General features: G+C 41.4%; 1 protein-coding gene across 2 annotated transcripts in view; it reads right to left on the bottom strand.

Annotated features, from left to right (window-relative positions):
• LOC123516914 (28S ribosomal protein S28, mitochondrial-like) overlaps positions 1 to 19,064 on the bottom strand; it is an 84,505-nt gene extending 65,441 nt beyond the window's left edge. The window contains exon 1 of one of the 2 annotated variants that reach the window (XM_045276682.1): positions 18,790 to 19,064. In XM_045276682.1, coding sequence (XP_045132617.1) covers positions 18,790 to 19,041 — 252 coding nt within the window. In that variant the 5' untranslated portion in view covers positions 19,042 to 19,064. Of the gene's footprint in view, positions 1 to 16,051; positions 16,217 to 18,789 lie in introns of those variants that run through there. The other variant, XM_045276683.1, reaches the window with a different exon arrangement.
• Between the last annotated feature and the right edge of the window lie 5,358 nt (positions 19,065 to 24,422).

Here is a 24,422-nt window from a genome sequence, read left to right as displayed (position 1 = left end):
TGACCTATTCCTTATCCCTATTATTTTGCTTATGCTATTACCCTATCTTCCTCATTACACTCCTTCAATCACAATCTCATATCTGTTTCTTGTCCCATTTCTCCAATTCCCCCTCAGGATTCCCCAAAACAGAGGTGCCTCTGGAGGGGACCTGAGGAGGTACTATGCTGATTTTCCATGGAATGATTACTGTTTCTATATCATAGACCAATCTCTGTGTGCTGAACACATAACAGAGGTGATAGTATCTGGCATGGAGATGTAGGGTAGAGCCAGGATAATTCAGACAGTGGGATGGTCTGTCCATCAAATTTTCTGTAAAGCTTGGATGCGCTAGACTTTGTTTACCCGGATCACGCAGAACCCCAAATCCATGACCACAGTGCTTTTTGATGCAGGTAAGAATGTGTTCTTCTTATCTTCCTGTGTATTATTTCCATTGTTTATTGTAAGCTATCACTCTACAAATATGTAAAGAACCAGTAGGGTATATCACTCTGGTGAAACAGTGATGCATTACAAAGGTATTGCCATAAGCGAAGGCAGCGTGGTGTTGACGCTATATTGTGTATGTGTTGCTTTTGTTTTAAAAAAAATAGAGGATAACTTGGACACTTAGGGAAGGGGAAGCGACAGATTTAACAAACTGAATTATAATTGCTGTGTTAAATTGGATATGTTATTTCATCATAGTCGCTTTCTGTGAATGCAAAAAAAAAGGTAGAACCAAAATTCTGGAGACTTAACCCCTAACGTGTGACCAGCATACATATCGGCAGGTGAAATTTGAAAATGTAATGCCGATCAGCCTATATGTAGCAAGAGCTGTAAAAAACTGGCAGTAAGAGATAGCGAGATGTCGTTAGCACCATTGGAAAGAGCTTTTTCTGTAGGTCGGGACTGACTATTGTAACGCTGGCTGCTGGCCCACGCTACATACTAGCAGTCCCTCCCGACCCATCCCCACGTGATTCACATAGGGTCTGGTCGACCCTGTTCCTCCCTCTTCCCACCTCTTCTCCCCTCTCAAGGCCCTCCCTTCCTTTGTGTGCATCGCTGGAGGGTTGTCTGGCATGTAAACCTCTGGCGCACAAATACAGGTAACTCAATTTACGCGATAGATGCATTCCAAGAGGCATAACGTATATCAAAATTCATACAAAATACTTTATTTATTTGGCTAAATTAATGTTTTTATTATTTACCATTTTAAATACTAGAAGTGTATTTAAAGTAAAGCGAAAACCAAGAAATAATAAGAGAAAGCAAAAAATAATAAGAGAAAACAACAAAACAAAGAACACGTAAATACAACACTCACTGCGTCACTGCCTTCACCACTCACACCACAGTCAGTCACCATCTTCCTCTGAGCTTTACCACTTTATCAAAAATCCACTTATCAAAAATAACCCCACATGAAGAAGATGAAGGACATTTTGGGGCCATCTTGGTGAATTATAGACAGATTGAAGAGATTCCATCTGTACTCAGCGCTGGCAAACTGCAAATGAGGCACGAGAAGAGCGGGAGCTGGATCCAAGATTCTTTAACAACGTCAGAGCAACCTCCTGCCGCGAAATGGCATCCATGAACACTTGAAGGGACGGTAATGAGGTTGCTCTTGAGGTGGTGTTACTGTCTTATATATGCATTTATGTTTACAAAACAACATTTCTATTAGCTTTTTACAAACCTTGCCTCCAAGAAAGGACTGTTTTGTAATGCATAAAGTGAAATCTTACATGGAATACCAAAAAATAAAGCAGAGATGAAATCAGCCACAGACGAGGCAGAGACTCGCGGCGACTCAGCTGCTTCTGCTTCTTCTTCATGTGACCCTTTTAGCTTGCGTGTTGCTTTCACCACAATATTTATGTTTCCACTCCTCTATTGCTATAATGGATATCATATCTTAGTATTCATATACGCTCATGCCATGAGGATAACCTCGACTCCGTGGCACTGAGTGATAGTGAATTACTAATGAAATACCGTGGTATTTCATTAGTAATTCTTTTTTCTGCAAAACACAAAAACATATGTAACCAAATACTTTTGCAGTTGAAGATAAAAATGTCATAAATGTGATCATTGCATGTTTATTAGCCAATCAAAACTACGTAATGATAATAAGTGTTGAGTAATGCAAGTAACCAAACCATCCTACCTCTATGACTGAACCATCACCATGGGTAGGGATGGTTTGGAAGATTAGAAACTTGTGATTTAGCTGCTACTGCTAAATACTCAAAGTAGTAACAGATGTGATATATTTATAGTTAAGAAACAAAGGATGATGGATTATTTGGGCATCAACACAATTATATTGCTGCTTAGTTTTATTTCTAAAATGTTTAAAGAAAAAGTGATAGAATCATACTGACTCTCCCATACATTTCTTCTTCTTTGTATCAACCTCAACATTCCAAACCTTGGTTTAACAGCATGGTCTCTCGCACTATACATGACAGAGAAGTTGCGCACAAAAGGTACTTAAGCCTCCAATCACCTGAATCTCTTGTGCTTTCTATTTCTACCAGGAATCATGCCAAGTCTGTTCTTCAACTTGCCCAACACTCCTTCATTAATAGAATATGTCAAAGACTTTAAAAATCCAACTCTCCTCGATACTTCCGGCATCTAGCCAAATACATTTCCAATAACTTTACTTCATCATCTTTCTCTCTTTCATTTCATCCTCATGGCACCACTACCTTGGATGATTCTGGGATTGTCCCTCCCTCTCCTGCTCACTCTGACTATTTCATGCCTCCAATTAAAGTTTTTCAAATGATGCTTTCCATGCCCCAGCTGGCTTAAACCCTGAAAAGGCTTATGGACCTGATGGGGTCCCATCTATTGTTCTAGAAAACTGTGCCTCCGTGCTTCCACCTTGCCTGGCCAAACTCTTCCACCTGTCTATCGATTTCGACCTTTCCTTCTTGCTGGAAGTTTGCCTGCATTCAGCCTGTTCCTAGAAAGGTTGACTGTTTTAATCCCTCAAACTACCGTCCTATAGCTTTAATCTCTTGCTTATCTAAAGTCTTTGAATCTATCTTCAATAAGAAGATACTAAAACATGTCACTTCACAATCTTCTATTTGATTGCCAGTATGGTTTCCATATAGACTGCTCTACTGGTGATCTGGCTTTCCTTACTGAGTCTTGGTCATCCTCTTTTAGAAATTTCATTGAAACTTTTGCTGCCGCATTAGACATATTCCTTCTCTGTAACTTTATCTCAAGTTTCCTCTGCATCCATTTTATTGCTGTTATGGTAGACAGCCACTATTCTTCTTATAACCCTATTAACAGAGATGTTCCTCATGGTTCTGTACTGTCACCCACTCTTTTCCTGTTATTCATTTAATGATCTTAACCATACTTCTTGCCCTATCCACTCCTATGCTGATGATACCATCTAACACTTTTCCACATCTTTTCAGAGATGACCAGCCCTTTAAGAAGTTAACAGAGACAACAGTTCCCACAAGGACACCATAGAATGCCTGACTTCTGATCTTTGTAAGATTTCTAATTGAGGCAGAGAAAATTTCAATGCTTCAAAACACAATTCCTCCATCTATCAACTCGACACAACCTTCCAAAGAACTATCCCTTCTTCAATGACAGTCAACTGTCACCCTCTTCTTCCTTGATCTGTACTTTACTCATAATCTAAACTGGAAATTTCACATCTCATCTCTTACTAAAACAGCATCTATGAAGTTAGGCATTCTGAGGCATCTCTGCCAGTTTTTCACACCCTATCCCCAATGCTATGGAGTAATCTTCACATGTATTGGTAGGACAGTTTTATTAGATAGGGTGGAATCAAAGGCTTTCTCCCTTTCTCTGACTGACTATTTTCAGCTTCTTTCTCACCACTGGAATGTTGTATCTCTTGCTATCTTCTACTGCTATTTTCAAGCTAACTACTCTTCTGATCTTGCTAACTGCATGCCTTCCCTCTTCCTGCAGCCTTGTTGCACGAGGCTTTCACATTTCTCTCATCCCTACTGTCCAATTGCCTAATGCAAATTAAATCTCAATCATTCATACCTTTCTCCTTTTTTTTATGTGAGGGGAGGACTGGCAAAGGGCAACAAAAAAATTGAGAAAAAAAAGGCCCACTTAGTCACCAGTCTCCTTAGAGTCAACAGTTGTCCAAGGACAAATGTCTTGAAACTTCCCTCTTCAATAAGTCGTCATAAGAAGTTGGAAATACAGATATAGGTAAGGAGTATCAGAATTTACCAGAGAAAGGTATGAAAGATTGAGAATACTAGTTAACTCTTGTGTCAGAGTTGGACAGAATAGGGGCGAGAGGAAGATGAAAGCCTAGTGCAGCGAGGCCACAGTTAACAAGATCAGAAGAGCAGTAGCATGAAAATAGCAGAAAAAGATAGCAAGAGATGCAACATTCTGGCAGTGAAAAAGCTCTTGATTTCACACTATTTAATAGAGCTGTGTGAGTAGTCCATACATGGGCAGATGAGGCCATTGTACAGAGTTAGCAGTTGTTTTAGCAAGAGATAAGATGTGAAGTTTCCAATTTAGATTATAGGTACATGACAGGCCAAGGATAATCAATGTAGAAGAGTTGGGTGCCATTGAAGAAAAAGGGATAGTTGTCTAGGTTGTGTTGAGTTATTAGATGGAGGAATTGAGTTTTTTGAAGCACTGAACAATACTAAGTTTTCTCTGCTCCTATCAAAAATCATAGAAAGATCAGAAGTCAGGCATTCCATGGCAAACCTGCATGACCTGCTAACATCCTGATGGGTTGGTTGTCTCTGAAAAGACATGGAAAAGTGTAGGGTGGTATCATCAGCGTAAGAGTGGATAGGGCAATACGTTTGGTTAAGATCATTAACATGCTACCATAATCTTGGTTCACACTATATTCCCTTATTCAATCAATCAATCAATCATGGGGTGTACACACCAGGGGGGAGCGTCACCTAGCCTACCATAGGGCGCCACTCCAGGCGGTCACACCTTGTGAGTCTCCATGCAGGTTCCCTTCCCATGCTAATTAATTCCAAGCAAGAGGCATTGACTTGCTGCAGCCATGAGTTCTATGGATGTCCCTTTGGCCTCCTCCATGCTGGGTTATCCCTTTTAGAGACAACCCAATATGCAGGATCAGCTTCTGGGTAGCGTGCCACATGCCCATGTAGTCGCAGTTGGTGTTGACGGACTATGCTGGTAATCAGCCTCGAATCAGTCTCACAGAACAATCACTTAATTAGCACAAAATCATACCAGTGGTACCCAATGATCCTGCAAAAGCATCTAGTATCTAACAACAATAGAGTAAAACAGGGACCACCAGCGACTTAAAGATCCGAATCTTCATCCATCTGCACAGGTAGCGACAATGCCAAATACTCATGTTGAGAGAGTCCATAACGCCATGGGCCAGGCCAATCCACCGTACAACTTCCTGGCTCGACCCACCACCGTTATGCACTACACTACCAAGATATGTGAAGTCTTCCGAGATCTCAATGTCCTCTCAACATGCATGGACAGACTGTACTGTTTCATTCAGTAAGCCTCCAAACACCTGAACCTTGGTCTTGGGACAGGAAACCTGGAGTCCCAAGGGCTTTGCCTCCTCATGCAGTGCCTCTAGAGCCATTACCAGAACCTCCAGTGACTCAACAAACATTACTGCATCATTGGCAAAAACAAGATCTGTAATCTCATTATTGCCAACAGATGCTCCACAATGACTTTTACTGGACACGTCCCCTCCACATGTCACAACACTCACAGTTCCAGAGTAGAGGCCAGTCAATAGACCAATAATCCTTGCAGGAATCCCACAGAGATACAGAAGATCCCAAAGTGTTTCTCGATGCACTGAATCAAATGCCTTATTGAGATCGTCACATATTGCAAACATTCCTTGTTGAAACTCACACTGGTGCTCCACCAGTACACAAAGCGATAGGATCCAGTCAGTTATTGACTTACCAGCCATGAACCTAGAATGTTCAGATCTCTGGTGTTTCAGCTAATAAGCATCAACAGCAATACAGCAATACAGCAGTCAAGATAGCATGCAACCCACAGATCATAGCATCATCCCCCTGCTTTGAGCAGCTCCGCACTGATGTTACAGATGCCAGCTGCCTTTCCATCCGTCAACTTTGCCACAGCCTCTTTGACATCATCAATGGAGGGTGCAGTTTCATCAATGAGTGAATCAGCATCCAACACCTGTAAACCTGCAGTTTGGAGCTGTCCGCTTGGAGGATCCACCATGAACAGCTGCTCAAAGTACTCGGCCCAACCAGTCATCTGCCCATCGGCATCCAATACGAGGTAGCCATCTGCTGTTCAGATAGTGCTCGCCTGAGATGTAGACTTGGCATAGAGTTTCTTCATGACTCAATAGGCAGGTCAGAGGTCATTAGCATTTAAATGACACTCTACATCCTCAGCGAGATCCCTGACATAACCTCTCCTTGTCTCTCCTCAGGAGAGCTGTAGTCCTCAGTGACAGAGCCCTGTACTGGTCACGGTTCCCAGCAAGTCTGGCAGCGTGACTCTCCTCAATACTGTCCAGCATCTCTACCAAGATGCAGCCACTCCTTGACACTCCCCAATGCATTTCTTGGCAGCCTCAAGAGTCTCACATTTGAAGGTATCCCATAGCTTTACCAGTTCCTCGATGGTGTTGAGCACTTCAAATCAACTGGAGACTGTCACTGCATACTCCTGGGCACATGTCAAGTCCTTCAGTTTCTCAAGATGAAACACAGTGTGGTCACATCTTGGAGGCTTTCTGGACGACATGAAGCTTGAGTGTAGAGTGTAGTAACAACAAGCCTGTGATCAGTCACAAAGAACTTGGCACTCTGAAAAACCCTGTAGTTCTGGAGGATTTTCCAATGAATACTAACAAGGATGTGGTCAATCTCCTTCACTACACCTCCGGCATTGCTATATCAAGTCCAGCAGAGCAGTGCTGGTCTCTGATACCAGGAACCTGCAATTCTCAACCTTCTGGATCTTGCAAGATTCAGAAGGAAAGAGCTGTTGTCATTCCTGGTACTAGAGCCATGGGGACCAACATATAGCTCGTAGCCAGCTCTCTCAGTGCCAGTGACAGCATTAAAGTCGCCCAGGACAATAAGTGCATCATGACAGGGACACTGGTCCAGTACAGAGTCGAGTTTGGCGTAGAACATCTCCTTCTCTTCAGTTTTACACACCTTGGTAGGAGCGAATACTGCAACAAAAGACATGAAGCCTAGACAATGTTTCAGCCTTAGTTGCATTATATGCTAATCAACCACAGTAACCTCTTCAACAGACCACTGCAGTCTGCTGGAGATGCCTATGGCTACCCCCTTGACATGGTGACCATTGCTCATGCCAGACCTATAGTAAGTAAAACCCTTGCTACTGGTCTTGCCAGTGCCAGACCTCCTTGTCTCAGAGATTCCCACCATATCCACCCTCAGCCTACTGAGCTCATCCATTAGATGAGGAAGTTGGTGATCCTCTGAGAGGCTCAAGACATTCCAGGAGCCCACACGTACAATGCTCCAAAGGTTTACCCCAGGAATAGTCCAACAGGTAAGCACCACATCTGCAACCCCACCGGCATCCCCAAAGTTAAAAATAGGGCAAGGGGATCCTCCCGTCCCCTTCAGGATACAGGGATCTCACAGGCTTTCCCCTGCATCCATCCTATGGGTGGGCATGCCCCTCTGATGCCTTGGCACCCGAAGGGTCTGCATGTTTAGACACACAGCAAAACCAGATCGGGGTTGTGGCAAGAGGCTCACCCACACCTAGAGCATCAACCCTGACCTCTACCTCCAAGTCTGGTGATAGCTGTGGACTTCTTTTAATAGGGAGGGGTTGCAAGCTCCCACCCCAACAAGCCTGGTCAGCCTTGGGCAGGGACAATGGTATCCCTGAGGGAAAAAGAACCATGATTGCCTACCTCCCACCCAAAAAAAAAAAAAAAAAAAAAAACTCCCACTCCAACAAGTCTGGTCAGCTTTAAGTAGGGACAATGGTATCCCTGAGGGAAAAAGAACCATAATTGCCCCCCCTCATCCAAAAAAAAAAAAAAAAAAAAAAAAAAAAAAAACAGCAAGGGAGGCAAACAGCAGAAACAGAAGGGAACTGAGCTATGGGAGGTAGAATGCACTAACCACCATATTCCCTTACTGGGAGTTGGTATATGCTTTCATACATTAGCAAGGGATATGAATAAGTGGAAGAGTAAACACAATAAAATGTAATTGAATTTATTTTGGATGCAACATGTTGAGACTCCAGGACTTAGTATTAAGTTTATTTTTCAAAGTAAAAGTAAGAAATAGCAAAAAAAGAAAATACAATATGCCATACAGAATTGGAATTAAGAAATTGAAAGCTGATACTGATACTGATATAAAATATACATGAGAAAGTGCAATATAATTAAACTTATGTGAATTTGAAACAATACCACATTCTCATATAATATGGAATCTTTGAGTCCTATACTAAAATTAACTTTTTTTTTAAGAACTAAAACTGAAATTTCTTGAAAATACATATGATGCATATTACACTGGAATCCTTTCAATAATTACCAAAATAATGCAGCTTCACAAAAACAATAATATTGAATACAGTTGCATACTATATAACATTGCTCTCCTTATTATAAAAAGAAGGTACTGTTTACATGAAATTTGTGCACTGTTTTTCAGCAAAACATGTAATACATAGGTGAGGCTGATCTTCACACTCTGAATGTGTTTACTCTTCTGGCTTTGTTTCTTGTTACCTTGGATCCCTCAGAGAGAGTGATTTTTCACAGCAGCCACGACACCTTTTCTTGTCTCTCTCTTAGGTCCATCTTTCTAAGTCAGTACATGAAGACTTCTTTTTCCTAATATAACTCCAGGATTTTTCCCAGGCCTACTGTTCTCAGGTTCATCTCCAATGAGGGAACAAACTAAAGCCTCTCAAAATTGCAGCTGACTCATCTTATCCCTTGGGAAGTACTGACAATGAAGAACCCAAGCATTTACTACAGGCCAACTTCCTGTACCATTTTCTGCTTTTTCTCAGAGGACTGTAGTAGGATGTATACTGGTCAGAGACATCTACACCTTTCTTTGCCTTGTTGTATGCCATACCACTTTCTGGTTTAAAAACATCTTGCCACTAGAACTAAAACATTGCTGTGTTCAGGCAGAGTTGAGATAGTAAGTACAGGCAACCCCCGTTTAACGAAGGTTCACACAACGAAATTTCGCTACAACGAAGGTTTCATTTTACTACCATCTGCTCGTTTAACGAACACCAAACTCGCTTTAACGAAGTTTTATCCAGGTAATTTTTTTCCAAATTTGAAAGCCCCACCGTATCATGCAAGCTGATAGGCTTTTGAATACATCAGGAGCTGCTGGTACTAAGGCCTGCCTCAGGAGAAATCCTGAGACACCTGTAGAATAAAGATCAAGATCAAGCCTCTCGTGAACAACACAGGCGCTGCCGATACAAAGGCCTGACTCAGAAGATATTCTGCGTCACCTGTAGCATCAAGATCAAGATCACGCGCACCACTCACTCCCCCAGTCAAAACATAACAGAGTCACCAGCAGCTCATCTTCCCTAGTTCAACTTACCACCAAAACGCCCTGCAATGTGGCCTAACGTTCCTTAGAAGACCAGGAAGTGTTTTACTCTCGAAGTGAAGCTGGGTATTATTCACAGACATGAGAGAGGCCAGAAAACTAATAACATTGCTTGCCACCATCTTGACTCCATCTACTGTCTACTGTTTTCAAGTCAGCAGACTCTATTAAGAAGGCTGTTGAGACCGTATCTTCCTTGAAAGCTAAAAGAACCACCTGAACTCGTGACTCTAGAATGGATAAAATGGAAAGCCTTGTGGAAATGTGATACATAAGTTTTGTATGCGGTACCATGATGCGCACTTTGTTTACATTCCACAGGTTGCCGGTTAGTGTCTTTCCTGTTTCACTCTCCCTCCCTTCATAAAGTTAAGATCATCAACATTATAAAGTTACGTACATATATACATTAGTGTACATTATAATGACTTAAATTAAACTACCTAAATGTTTAACTTCATAATTTTTACTTTCATTTAACCTTTTACTGTACTATGATGCACTCTCGCTTTACTTACTCTCAATGGAAGTTCAAATCAGGGGTTAAACTTGTTATAATCGGTTTGCTTAACGAAGTTTCGCTTAACGAAGTGTTTTTTAGGAATGTAACCCCTTCGTTAAATGGGGGTTGCCTGTATATTTCTTTTATCCCTCCATATGAAAACTTTCACCCCCTTGCTGTTCTCCTGTCCTTTCATTTCATTATTTCTTACTTTACTTTCAACAACTTCCTTGGGATGGTATTTTCTTGAATCTTTTAGGGTTCCACAGAGGTAAGTCTTCTAATTCAGTAGGTAATCTGCTAGTGTCACTAAACAATAATAGTTATCAGCATAAAGAGTGCCACCCTGGTCTAATAATTCATCATAAAGTTCAACTGTTAGGTTTTCTGTGGTATTTAGTTCCAGATATATTTTTTTGACTGCCTGAATGAATTTTGAAATTTTATGTATAACCACTAGAAGTATACGAAGGGTGTTAAAAAAATATGCGGAATACTTCCATGTCCCGCGTGCCAACTGGATAAAACATGTTGGAATATGTCTGCCAGAAAGGGCATGCTCTTGGCTATCTTCTGGTTGCTACCAGTCATTATTCGCTTGGAAACGAAGCAGTCAGGAGCTAGTTGAAAAAGGTTGGTTTTTGACCCATGGAATGTAAGGATTTTGAGATAAGAACCAACATAAAATTTTTGGTAAAGCTTGGTTGGAAAGGAACGGAGACCATTCAAGCTTTGCGGAACATTTATGGGGATGATGCTCCAAAGAAAACTTGCATTTACAAATGGATTGAAAGATTTTGAGATGGTAGAGAAGCTGTTGAAGATGATAAGGGTCATGGCAGACCAACAACCTCGAAAAGTAGTGAAAATATTGATGCTGTTAGGAGCCTAGTCGAAGAAGAAGGAAGACTGACAGTTCATCAGATAGCTGAGAATGTGAGCATATCAGTTGGTTCAGCTCATTCGATTCTGCACGAAGATTTAGGCCTCAGTAAGCTTTTCGCTCGTTGGGTCCCAAAAGTGTTGCGCCCAGATCAGCTAAATTTCAGAAGTGCATTGTCAACGGCAATTTTGACCAAAATTGAAGCTGATGAAGACAATTTTTTCAGTCGAATCATCACAGGTGATGAAACATGGGTATACCAGTATGATCCTGAAACAAATCAACAGTCCAAACAATGGCTCCCACGTGGATCATCTAGCCCAATTAAATTCAAATCTGAGAGGTCTGTCAACAAGGTAATGACAACTGTTTTGGGGGATTCTAAAGGAGTTGTGCTTGTAGACTTTTTAGGTCAAAAAATGGTCACAGGAGCCTATTATGTAGAAGTTTTAAGGAAACTGAGAGCAGAATTGGCTAAAAAGCGTCCAGGAAAATTCCATCGCGGAATCCTCTTCCACCATGACAACACACCAGCGCATTCTTCACGTGTTGTAAAGGATGTTTTGAGAGAATTTTGATGGGAATTACTGCCACATCCACCTTATAGCCCAGACCTAGCTCTGTCTGACTTTTTTTATTCCCAAAACTCAAAGAACAGTTGAAAGGCATCCATTTTAATAGCACTGTTGAGGCTAAAACCACAGCAAAAGCATGGCTCACAAAGAGGTCTGCAGATTTCTTCCAAAATGGTCTAAAAGGATGGAAACACCGCCTGGAGAAGTGTATCGACCTTGACGGAGGCTATGTTGAAAAATAGATTAGTTGTATTGTAAAATCAATAAAGAATGATAAAATTCCGTGTATTTTTTTAATCCCCCTTGTATATCTTGTATACGTTCCTCCTTCTCCTTCTCCCTCTGACTATTACATGGGTTCAATTAAAACTCTTTGTAATGTTTTCCATGCCCTCGCTGGCCTAAACCCTCGGAAGGCTTATGGACCTGATGGGATCCCTCCTATTGTTCTCAAAAACTGAGCTTTTGTGCTTGCCTAGCCAAAACTCTTCAACTATACCTATCGACTTCTACCTTTCCTTAGTGCTGGAAGTGTGGCTACATTCAGCTTGTTCCTAAATAGGGTGACTTCCAATCCCTTAAACTACCATCCTATAGCTTTAATCTCTTGCTTGTCTAAAGTTTTTTAATCTATCTTCAAGAGGAAGATTCTTAAACATCTGTCACTTCACAACCTTCTATCTGATCCCCAGTATGGCTTTTGTCAAGGTTGCTCTGCTGATGATCTTCTGGCATTCCTTGGTCATCCTATTTTAGAGATTTTGGTGAAACTTTTGCTGTCACATTAGACATATCAAAACCTTTTTATAGAGTCTGACACAAAGCTGATTTCAAAACTGCCCTCCTACAGTTTCTATTCTTCTCTCTGCAACTTAATCTCAAGTTCCCTTTCCAACCATTCTATTGCAGCCATTGTTCTTCTCCTAAATCTATTAACAGAGGTGTTCCTCAGAGTTCTGTTCTGTCACCCATTCTCTTTCTATTATTCATTAATGATCTTCTTAACCAAACTTCTAGCCCTATCCACTCCTACGCTGATGATACCACCCTACATCTTTCCATGTCCTTTCAGAGACGACCAACCCTTCAAGAAGATATCATATCCCAGTGTCGCCACAGAATGCCTGACTTCTGATCTTTCTAACATTTCTGATTAGGGCAGAAAAAACTTAGTAGTATTTAATGCCTCAAAAACTCAATTCCTCCATCTATCAACTCAACACAACCTTTCAGACAATTATCCCCTCTTCTTCAATGACACTCAACTGTCTCCCTTTGCCACACTGAACATCTTCAGCCTGTCCTTTATTCATAATCTTAACTGTAAACTTCACATCTCATCTCTTGCTAAAACAGCATTTAAGAAGTTAGGTGTTCTGAGGCATTTCTGCCAGTTTTTCTTGCCCCTCTAACTGCTAACTCTGTAGAAGGGCCTTATCTGTCCTTATATGGAGTACTCTTTGCATGCTTGGGGCGGGGGGAGGTGGGGCTTCCACTAACAATACTGTTTTAGTTACTACATAGGGTGAAATCAAAAGCTTTTCGTCTTATCAACTCCCCTCCTCTGACTGACCGTCTTCAGCCCCTTTCTCACTGCCAAAATGTTGCATCTCTTTCTATCTTTTATTGCTATTTTCATGCAAACTGCTCTACTGATCTTGCTAACTGCATGCCTCCCCTCCTCCTTCGGCCTCACTGCACAAGTCTTTCTTCTTCCTCTCATCCCTATTTTGTCCAAGTCTCTCATGCAAGAGTTAACCAGTATTCTCAATGATTCATACCTTTCTCTGGTAAAGTCTGGAACTCCCTGCCTGCTTCTGTATTATCATATTCCTACAACTTGACTTTTTAAGAGGGAGGTTTCAAGACATTAGTCCCTGAATTTTGGATAACTCACTTGATCTTTCAGGAAACTGGCAATCTAGTGGGCCTTTTTTTTTTTTCTACTTTGTGTTGCCCTTGACCAGTTGCCCCTCCTAAATAATAATAAAAAAAAATAAATAAATAAAAAAAAGTGACAAACATTAAATCATGATTATAATGTTGGTGTAATTAATAACTCTTGGGGAGGATCCAGATGTAATGCCGGTAGGACATCTTTTGCAACAAACCTAAATCCAGGGGTAGCAAATTGTTGGCAACACTGCTAGACAATAACAAAGCAACACTCACCACTCCTGTTAGAGTATTTCCAGAGATTTTTTTCATTTTGTTGATTTCTAATTCTAATTGAAGATTTTTTTCTGGTGCAAGGCTTTTATTGGCTTGTAGTGATGCTTTGGAATAAATCAATTCATATCAGAAACAGAGTCCAGCAAGCAGTTTTCCCCAGTCTCCCTCCCATTCTTCTTCTGGCTGTTTACATTAGTAAAGGCATTGTGGGTCCTGTGGGAGTTGCGGTGTCTATAAATCATATATCACAGGTATCCAATTAGACCACACCGTGCTAGAAATTACTTAAATGACATATCATGGCAAAACCAATCACAGAGTTTCAACTAAAGGACGTCCAATGAGACCCCACCATGCTGGGAGTTACTTATAGTATTGCATTTGTTTCTCTTGAGAGAAAGTGAAGCACATCAGTTCCTGCCATTTACTAAGCTGCCTTCACAATAGATATGCACTGCTCTGACTCTGATATCAAACTTTGTTTTAGTTCTAACACCAAGACAGTGAAAACGTAAGAGACATTTGACTTGTGTATGGTTGATTTTGCTTCCCAAAATTGTGAATAATACCAGATACCAGACATTTTTGTGATTTCCTTGAAGAGGCACAGAGCAGTAGCACCATGTTAGCCTGTTAAAAAGGAGCAACTATGGTGAGCAGTGTTGCCAATGCTTCGCTACATGTTGTATATATGTTGAAATTAGGTTAGGTTAATACCCAGGGGAGAGGGGTGGAACGAGAGGGCACACTAGTTTATAATTTTGGGTTTGAAAATTAGATTAGGTTAGGTTATATTAGGGTTTGGTTGGTAACTGCGATGGGGGATCCAGAGGGTGCATCTCGTCTGACTAAGTCATAAAGTTGGCTCTCTGGTTTTTGCTAAATGTAGTGGATACTGTCACAAATGTAGCAAATCATGGGCATGTATTAAAAAAAAAAAATAAATAAATACATAAATAAATAAATAATATATATATATATATATATATATATATTTTTTTTTTTTTCTTTTGGGGGGGCTTAAAAATGGCATTTTTCCCTTAGATTTTAAAATTTGCAGTACATGGTTAATTTTAGCTTTCCCCGCCCAAAAACCCTGTCTCCCCTCTAGGTCCCCAAGCTTGCTGTTCTTGGGGGAGGGGATTGATAATAACAGGGAGCAAGGGCTTGTAAAAATTTACCAAAAAATGTCTACTTTCCAGTAATGCATGCATTTTTTTGTATCAGTGAGACTGACCGTTTTCGGTTTAATTGTAGTTTCCCCCAATAAACTGCACGTAAGTATGAAGTGTCTCACAGTCTAGATCACACTGCTAGGAGCATTTCTAACCCCATATTACTTTGTCGCAAACGAATAATAAGGTTGGGACGGAATTTCAAAGATTTATCTCAGTTTTTAGCTGGGATCCTGTTTCCACAGTCATTGAAAGGATAGTGAATGTGTTTGTGTGTTTGTTATCAATGCTGCGCAGATGCTCTAGGTGCGTGACTCTCAGTCACGTGTTCTGATGTTTAATGACGTCCGGTTGCCTGCTGCCAATCGTGGAAGTCATAATTTCCTTCTGCCAATCATTTATGTGCACATGTGTCTAGGGAGGGATAAACTGCCTAGATTTTGATAGGGGGGGTTACTTACACCATGGCTACCGTGTGAGATACATGTGGAGAGTGCATTTACACATACTGGGAGTTTGTTGTGAAATTTTATGAACAGTCAAGTGTAGCGATCGACTTATGGCAACATGGTGTACCGGACAGCATGCGCCGCCTATTCCTCTTGAGGAATTAGACACACTAGAAGACTTGGACACTCATTCAGAGGCTGGACCCTCCACTTCTTAAGGTATTTTATGTGCAGCTACCCTACATTTTATCTATATGAGTGTATGAGGCACGTATTACATAACTGGCAACTCAATTTCTTTGTATACTTAGGCAAATTTATTTCACTTGTAGGGAATATACCTAGATTTTAATACTTTTTTGGGGAGTTATGTTATGTTTGAATAGGTTAGGTTAGGATAGGTAAGGGTAAGTAAGGTTAGGTTAGGTTAGGTTAGGTTAGGATAGGATAGGATAGGTAAGGTTAGGTTATGTTAGCTTTTCAGTTGTGTCCAGATATACTAATGGTGGGGGTTCAAGGGGGGCACAGCCCTCTGATTATAATAGGTTTTTGGTTGCTTGCCACATTTAGGAAATTTCCTTGGGATAATCTTACCAATAGGACCTCCTAACGAAGCAGCAGAATACTCACATTTAGTGATAAAGTACTTAATGCACAATACGTTTCTTGTGGTTTTATTTGGGGGATGGCCTTAGTGTATCGTACACAAGCCTTCAAATGTGTGGTGTTCGGCGAGTTTCCTCTAAGTCCAGCAAGTTGTGGCGAGCCACGGAGCTCCATCACACTCGGAAATGAGCAGTACACTGACTTGCATTTGTTTCTAGCTGGGGTTTGTGGGTAACTGCTGAATAGGATTCTTATTGTGTCTATAGTTCTTTTGTCCAATGACGTGCCACCACCTCTTAACACCACGACCTGCGCCAATGGGAATTTGCTATATGTATTTGTAGGTGGGGCACAGCTGGGCAGACAGGTGCACAAAGACATCTGTGTGTGCAGTTCAGCCATGGCCACCATTGACATTAGTTGTAAAGGTTGCGAATTTGATTACTGGGAAATCATCGCTCCTGCGATGCAAGTCAGTGTACAATCGAGAAGAGGACCAGCCCGGACCTTCATCCTTTTGTGCAGGTATTGTGAGGAGGGGTATTGGTAGAGGTAAGGCATATTGTGTGAAGCTATAAGAGAACCGGTGTGGGGGGGTAGGGAAGCTGCCCCAAAGCAAGGATACGGTAGGTTAGGTTTATGTTTGGGTTAAGTTAATGTTCAAGGGGGGGATGCGGAGGGGCGCAGCCACCCCTGGCTAGGATACGTTAGGTTAGGTTAGGTTTATGTTAGGGTTAGGTTAGTGTTGTAGGGGGTTCCAGGGGGGACGCCACCTTGACGACGATCCATTAGCCCACACCATACACACTGTCTTAAGTTATAATTACCACACTGCCCGTCTCTTAAGGGATTTACTCAACAATAACATCGATGATTTACAAATTGCTTTTGACGACAGGAGAGAAAAAGTTTTGAATTCTGATTCATCAAGATTTCAACTTTATTGTATGTTGAACCCAAACTTAAAACCCCATGAAATCTATATAAAAGAATTGAGTATAAATGAGGCGCACCGTATATCCTGGACCAGAATACGAGTGAGAGGCCACTCACTTGCTGTGGAAGAGGGGCGGTGGAATAGGTGTGGGAGGGGCCGTTTGCCTATGGAAGAGCGCCTGTGTGAGTGTGGTGAAATCCAGTCCGAAAGGCCATACTCGAACAGTGTCCTAAATCGGCTGGGCTGAGGCAACAATTTGGTATCACCACCATGGAGGAGTTACTTGTTGAAAGGCATGATTACGAGTTAGTGTGTGGTGTTATTCATAGTATACTGTCCCTGTATACTTAGATTGTAATGAATGATAATTGTTCTGGGTATAACCTATTGTACATGTATTAGGTTGGACCATATGACTAGTGTGACTATATTTAATTGTATTTTTTTATTATTCTGTGGTCAATAAATCTGAATCTGAATCTGAATCTAAGGGGGGGCTTAGGTTTATGTAAAAGTTCCCTATATTTAGGGATATTTTCCAACATCTGGGAAAATTTCCTTAGATTTTTTCAAAGTCCATTTATCACTCAAATATGTCTCCACCCCTAAAATCCCCGATTCCCCACAGGCCCCCAAGTTTGCTGGGACTGGGGAGGGATGACATAAGAATATATAAGGAGGTGCTATTGGTAAAATTTACCTTTCCTTGTAGGGAAATGGTAAAACTACAGAACCACTGTTCCCCCCTTTTCCTCTACCCTTCCCTCTCCTCCCCCCCAACAAGCTTGGGGGACTGTGGGGAATCGAGGGTTTTGGGGGGGAGCCAAAAGAGGCGAGATATGGCGATCCAAAAAAATCTAAGGACAAAAACCTAACCTAACCCGGGGAGCTGTGCCCTCTGGAATCCCCTTACAACACTAACCTAACCCTAACATAAAACTAACCCAACATAACCTAACCTAGCCGGGGGGCGCAGCCCCCCAGACCCCCCCTACATCAACCTAACCCTAACATAAACCTAACCTAATGTGATCTAACACTAACCAGTTCTCTTATAGCTTCACACAATATGCCCTACCTCTACCAATACCCCTCCTCAAAATACCTTAACAAAAGGATGAAGGTCCTGGCTGGTCCTCTTCTCGATTGTACACTGACTTGCATCGCAGGTGCGATGATTTCCCAGTAAGCAAATTCGCAACCTTTACAACTAATGTCACTGGTGGACATGGCTGAACTGCGCACACAGATGTCTCTGTGCACCTGTCTGCCCAGCTGTGCCAACCCTACCAATACATATGGCAAATTCCCATTGGCGCAGGTCGTGGTGTTAAGAGGTGGTGGCATGTCATTGGACAAAAGAACTATAGACACAATAAGAATCCTATTCAGCAGTTACCCACAAACCCCAGCTAGAAATAAATGCAAGTCAGTGTACTGCTCATTTCCGAGTGTGATGGAGCTCAGTGGCTCGCCGCAGCTTGCTGGACTTCGAGAAAACTCGCCGAACACCGCACATTTGAAGGCTTGTGTACGACACACTAAGGCCGAGCACTCACCAAAACTCTCACTGACGGTAAACACGTTACATATACTGCACTGTGCTATACATATTATAGAGATCGGCGTGGAGCAGTGATTCTAGAAAAGAACCAAAATGAAGGTTAGGCTAGTTTTAGTTACATATTTTCATTCCCACGTCGTCACCCGAATGAGAGCTGGGGAGCCGGTAAACGAGGAGAGCTGGAGGAACGACTTTATTGGGACAGTGCCCACTTTCATATATAAATGCAATAAATCAAAAGTGTGGGAGGCAAAGACTCACCTGCATCAGCTTACTATTCCTTAGTAAGGAATGGAAGGTTTGGGGTTTGGTTGGCTGCGCATTTTTCTCTATGGGCACCTGAGTGTACTTTGCGAAGGCCTTAGCAAATCCACCAGGTTCAGGCTTGTTACTAACATGCGCCAACTCACTTCTTGTGCTTTCATTGTAAGTTGTCGAGGAACAATTCCTTGAGAAAAATAAAGCCGAGACATTAACCCGGAGCGTTGTTCGGCACAACACTAAAGCCGCCATGATCTTGATCTTGATGTTACATCTTGATATTGATCTTGATGCTACAGGTGGCTCGGGATCGCTCCAGAGCCAGATCTTTGGATCGGCTGCTCCTGTAGAGGACAAAAAAGACAAAACAGAAAAAAAAGAAAAAGTAGCATTTTTCTTCGTTAATGATCCCTACACCTCGCTCGCCACATTCTCTCCAGAATCTCCTTCACAGCCTCCATCATCCTTTCACTCGTCTCTCTACACAGTCCCAGCAGCAACACCATCCATTCCCTTCCTGTCTTCTCCACTCTTTCATCCCTATTATTCCCTAATTCACTCAAAATCGCTTGCATCATCTAATGCCTGTCTCACTCATTCTTCTCACATTCCAGCACGGCATGCTCCACTGTTTCGTCCTTCCCCATGTCACACATCTAGCACACTTTGTTGTGGGACTCAGACCACCTGTAGTTCTTTGCATTCACATTCATACACTGTGCCCTCGCTCGGAAGAGAAGATTGTAATATTGGAAAAAAAAAAAAAGATAAATAAAAGGCGTTTTCAGTAGCACTTTGCAAAAGGCGAACGGTCCATAAGTGTTCGCTTTTGAAGCGAACGATTCTACTGAAAACGATAGTAACACTGCCAGACGAATGTCCGTCGTCGCCCGACGGAAAAACGATTGTACTCTTCAGCTGAGACCTAAAGCCTCATTCCACCGTAATATTAAGATATTATTATGGGAATGGGATAATTGAAGGCAAGGCTCAAATAAAACATTACACATTTAATTTCTGCAGGGAATATTTTCTGACGGCCCTGGTACATGCGACAGAGGCTGGATGCACATGTCCAAATGATTTTTGTAGCACAGATCTGCGTCTACCTTGTTCAAAAACATCTTGTCACAGACGTCACAGGTAAATCTGTTAAGTGTAAAAAAAACTTTTGGTAATTCTTTATAACAAGTCTGTCCCTCCCTTCCCCTCCAAACAAGCTTGGGGGCCTGTGGGGAATTTTGGTGGAAAAAAAAAAAAAAAAAAAAAAAACGCAATATGAGCATTAAAAAAAAATTACGGAAATTTTCAATAATATTTCAAGTTTTTCCAACCTAATCTAACCAAGTATAACCTAATCTAACCTAACATAACCTAATTTCTAATATAACCTAACTGGACTCCGCCTGCTAGGGCATAAAACTAACCTAATGTAACTTAGGCCCCCGTGGACCCCTCCGCTAGGGCATTAACCAAATTTAAGCTAACCTAACCTAATTGTGGGGGCTGCGTCTCCCCTCGATCCTCCCCCAACCACGCTAAGGCATTAACCTATCATAACCTAACCTAAGCTATCCTATACGGAGGGGAGGCGCAGCCCCCAGTGAACACCCCCGTTAGGGTGTTAACCTAGTGCTAACAAGGAACCTAAAAAATGATAACCTTATGCCTCTCGAATGGCAGCGCGTGATTGGAGGTATTAGCTCTATAGATACACCATGAAATCCTTATATGCCGCTACCCACAAATCTGTTATAAACAATTGAAAATCATTTCAGTGTTTACTGGTTTACTGGTGCTGAGCTCGCTGGACTTAGAAACTGACGGCCAAACTAGACGCTTGCGGCTCAATTATTTTTTTTATGTTTACGCAAGGTCACCAAGCCTTCTACATATGAGTTTCGTGTTTGTACGTGAAACGGACCTTTAAAAAGATTAACTAAATTGTTTTATAATACGTGAGCGCCTATGGCGGTGTTGAGACCAAATAATAGAGGTGAATAGAGCCCTTAAGATCACAGGTATCATTTCCCCTGTCACATTTTCCTACTTTATAAGGTATTACAGGTAATATACCCAGTATCCATTGATACACAATATGCCAAATAAACCGCTACACCACTAGTGACTGCTTGTCATTCAATAGTTACATTGGCATAGACATTTTTGTTGTGGATCCCCTCAAATTATTGCACTGTCAGAGGCCATGATGTGTGTTCGTTCGCCCAAAGTTTTCAGAGCACCACCATTAAAAAATATACCCAAATCTTCCGCAATATTGCTATAACCTTATGTCATTATCAAGTAACAGTGCAAATATCCCATTATATTTATATTCTACAATTAATGTGCTTAGATAATGCGTAACATATGAGATTCTCACATAACTGAAAATCCAAGTCGGAGTCACAAGCTTTGAAATGAGTAGCGTGAACAAGACGTGAACCGTGGTCCATCCAGAGTGCGTAGTCCCAGATGTCTCGAGAGTGCAAGACTCTGTTTTCATTTAATTAAAACTGCAAGGAGAATTCTTATGAATTTCAATATCAGTAAACCGTTACTAAATGTATTTCCTTTACATGATAATACTTATCATATCTTCATGCTCCTCATAATAGTATATTTATTTGATTTAAAACTTACAGAGTTGGTAACTCGTCTCACAGCCAATCACCGTAAGTGTTCGCTATCACGTGACTCTGAGAGCTAACACAAGCGAACATATCTTGAAAAGCGTTCGCCTTTGGGGCACCAAAGGCGAACGCTTTTAGGACCGTTCGCTTTTGGCAAGGTGCTACTGCAAACGCCTAAATTTACTTACAATGAATACTTGCTATGAATAAAGGAAAGATTATGGATGACTTTTAAATTTATTTTGACAAATGGTCGCAAAGCTGTGGTCAAGGTACTGGGTTTGAATTTAGAAAAGAATTACCACTGAACGATTTCACACACTTTACAACAACTGAATGATATCAAATGAACTTCTCTCCCCTACAATCGCGTTTGTTCGTTTACAGTCCAGCCCACCGGAGAAAAAAAATAAGAACACAAAAAAAATTACAACATAAAAATCACTACACAGCCTAATCAAAATTGACTCGTGGCGTCACGCGTGGCGTGGGCTGCCCCTACTCCACTCACACATAAAACAATCTCACCTCACTTGTCTTTCGGCTACTGAAAACAGTTATTGGAGACGTGTACCAGGTGGTGACACAATCTCCCTCCACTGTCTTAAAACAACGCCAAGGCAAGACATAACACTCCTGTTCTAGTTAGCCTAACCATAAGCCAGCACAACACATGGATCAGGCACACAGACAGCGTAGCCGTATCTGTAACCAGCGGAGAAATGAGCTACACTCAGTAAACCATAAAAAAAAAAAAAAAAAAAATATATATATATATATATATATATATATATATATATATATATATATATATATATATATATATGGTCTTTTATGTTTGGAGGTCGCCACTAATTTTTAACAAAATTTTCATCATTAGTACAGTTTTTGGTGCTGAATACGAATATGACATTCATTTTCTCGAGAAATGAAAGACAGTGGGTATTCGGTGGTGTTTCCCTACAAACACCACCGAATACCCATTGTTGTGGCAGCATTCTTCCTTTTTCATCCTTTCGTTTGCTGAAGCAAGTCTCGTCAATTTCAACTGTCATTCCCGGTCCCCCGATAGGCGTAGTGGTGGCGAGTAGAGATGAGGCACATATCTGAAAAGGTTAGGTTAAGTTAGGTTAGGGTTGGGTTGGGTTAGGTTAGGTCACTGAAACTTTATCACGGCAAGCTCTCTTGTAACACATCCACGATACATTTTTGTTTGTCTTTTTAATTATCATTTGATGTTTCTTTTTACACCTTTTCTCTTTTTCTATGATATTAAAATTCTGCAGAAATTTAGTAGCGCCTTCTTCGGTTAAAATATTGGTAAATAACCACTGCAAGTTGTAGTTCACATCCATCTTGTCCACGGTTGTCTCAAACGTGCCGCGTGACACCCAACTGTGTATTGTTGTGCCCGTTAATTACTATTGCATGAATTAATGCTCATCGGAAGGTAGTGCGCATTAAATTTTTTTTTGTGTAACTATCTTTCATTTCTCGAGAAAATGAATGTCATATTCGTATTCAGCACCAAAAACTGTATTAATGATGAAAATTTGGTTAAAAATTAGTGGCGACCTCCAAACATAAAGATCATATATATATATATATATATATATATATATATATATATATATATATATATATATATATATATATATATATATATATATATATATATATATATATATATATATATATATATATATATATATATATATATATATATATATATATATATATATATATATATATATATATATATATATATATATATATATATATATATATATATATATATATATATATATATATATATATATATATATATATATATATATATATATATATATATATATATATATATATATATATATATATATATATATATTATATGGTAGGGCTGGATTACAGAAAGGCCAGGGGCATATTATAGGGTTTATTAATGAGTATTAGGGGTTGAGTACAGAGTGGTCATAGGACGACTGGTCTCTACCCCTTTTAGGTTCACACTGCCCGAGGCGGCCTGTAATGCCGTGATGTGGCTTGACAAGGATTCTATAGTATAAGGATATACGGGTTGAATGAGCGGGCTGGAGAAATTTATTAGGGAGCTGAGCTTCTCACAGATGACACTTGGGTCGCAGGTAGTAAGGGGGTGAGGGATGGGGGGGTCCATCAGCGGGGGAGGATGAGCGCCGTTACAAGATTCAAACAGTCAGGACTCAGTCAGTCACGGGAAGGAGCGCAAGGCACATCAGCCATTGCCCGCTTCCATCTGGGCCACACCATGCTCAGTGCTCACTTGCACCGCCTACGTCTGTTTCGTGACCCTTTCTGCCCTTGGTGTAGGACTACCCCTGAGACCTGGAACATCTGCTTCAATGCTCACGCTTCCACTCTCAACACACTGCACTACGCATCCCGGCTCTCCACCCTGGCCATCACAACACTCAACCTGCCCACCCACCCTCCTGGCGGCCTCAGGCATCCATCGCTCCTGGCAACCTGCTATGCTTCGCCTTACTTGTGCCTTCTTGAGGAAGACCGGCCAGCTACCACGCCTGTGATACCCACACAGGACTACCACAGGGCTCATAAGAATCCATAGGTCTTCGTGGCCTCTTATGGATCCTTATGAACCCTGGGGTAGCTCTGTGTGGGTATCACAGGTATGGTAGCTGGCCGGTCTTCCTCAAGAAGGCACAAGTAAGGCGAAGGACAGCAGGTTACTAGGAGAGGTGGACACCTGAGGCCGCCAAGAGGGTGGGCAGGTCGGGTGTTGTGATGGCCAGGGCGGAGAGCTGGGAGCGTAGTGCAGTATATTGAGAGTGGAAGCGTGGGCATTGAAGCAGGAAATGTTCCATGGCCTCAGGGGCAGTCCTACACCAAGGGCAGAACGGGTCACGAGACAGACGTAAGAGGTGCAAGTGAGCACTGAGCGTGGTGTAGCCCAGGCGGAGGCGGGCAGAAAACGCATATATATATATATATATATATATA

The sequence above is a fragment of the Portunus trituberculatus genome, chromosome 41 (genome assembly GCF_017591435.1).
Source record: "Portunus trituberculatus isolate SZX2019 chromosome 41, ASM1759143v1, whole genome shotgun sequence".
Lineage (NCBI taxonomy): Eukaryota > Metazoa > Arthropoda > Malacostraca > Decapoda > Portunidae > Portunus > Portunus trituberculatus.
This window is presented reverse-complemented; position numbering and strand designations above follow the sequence as displayed.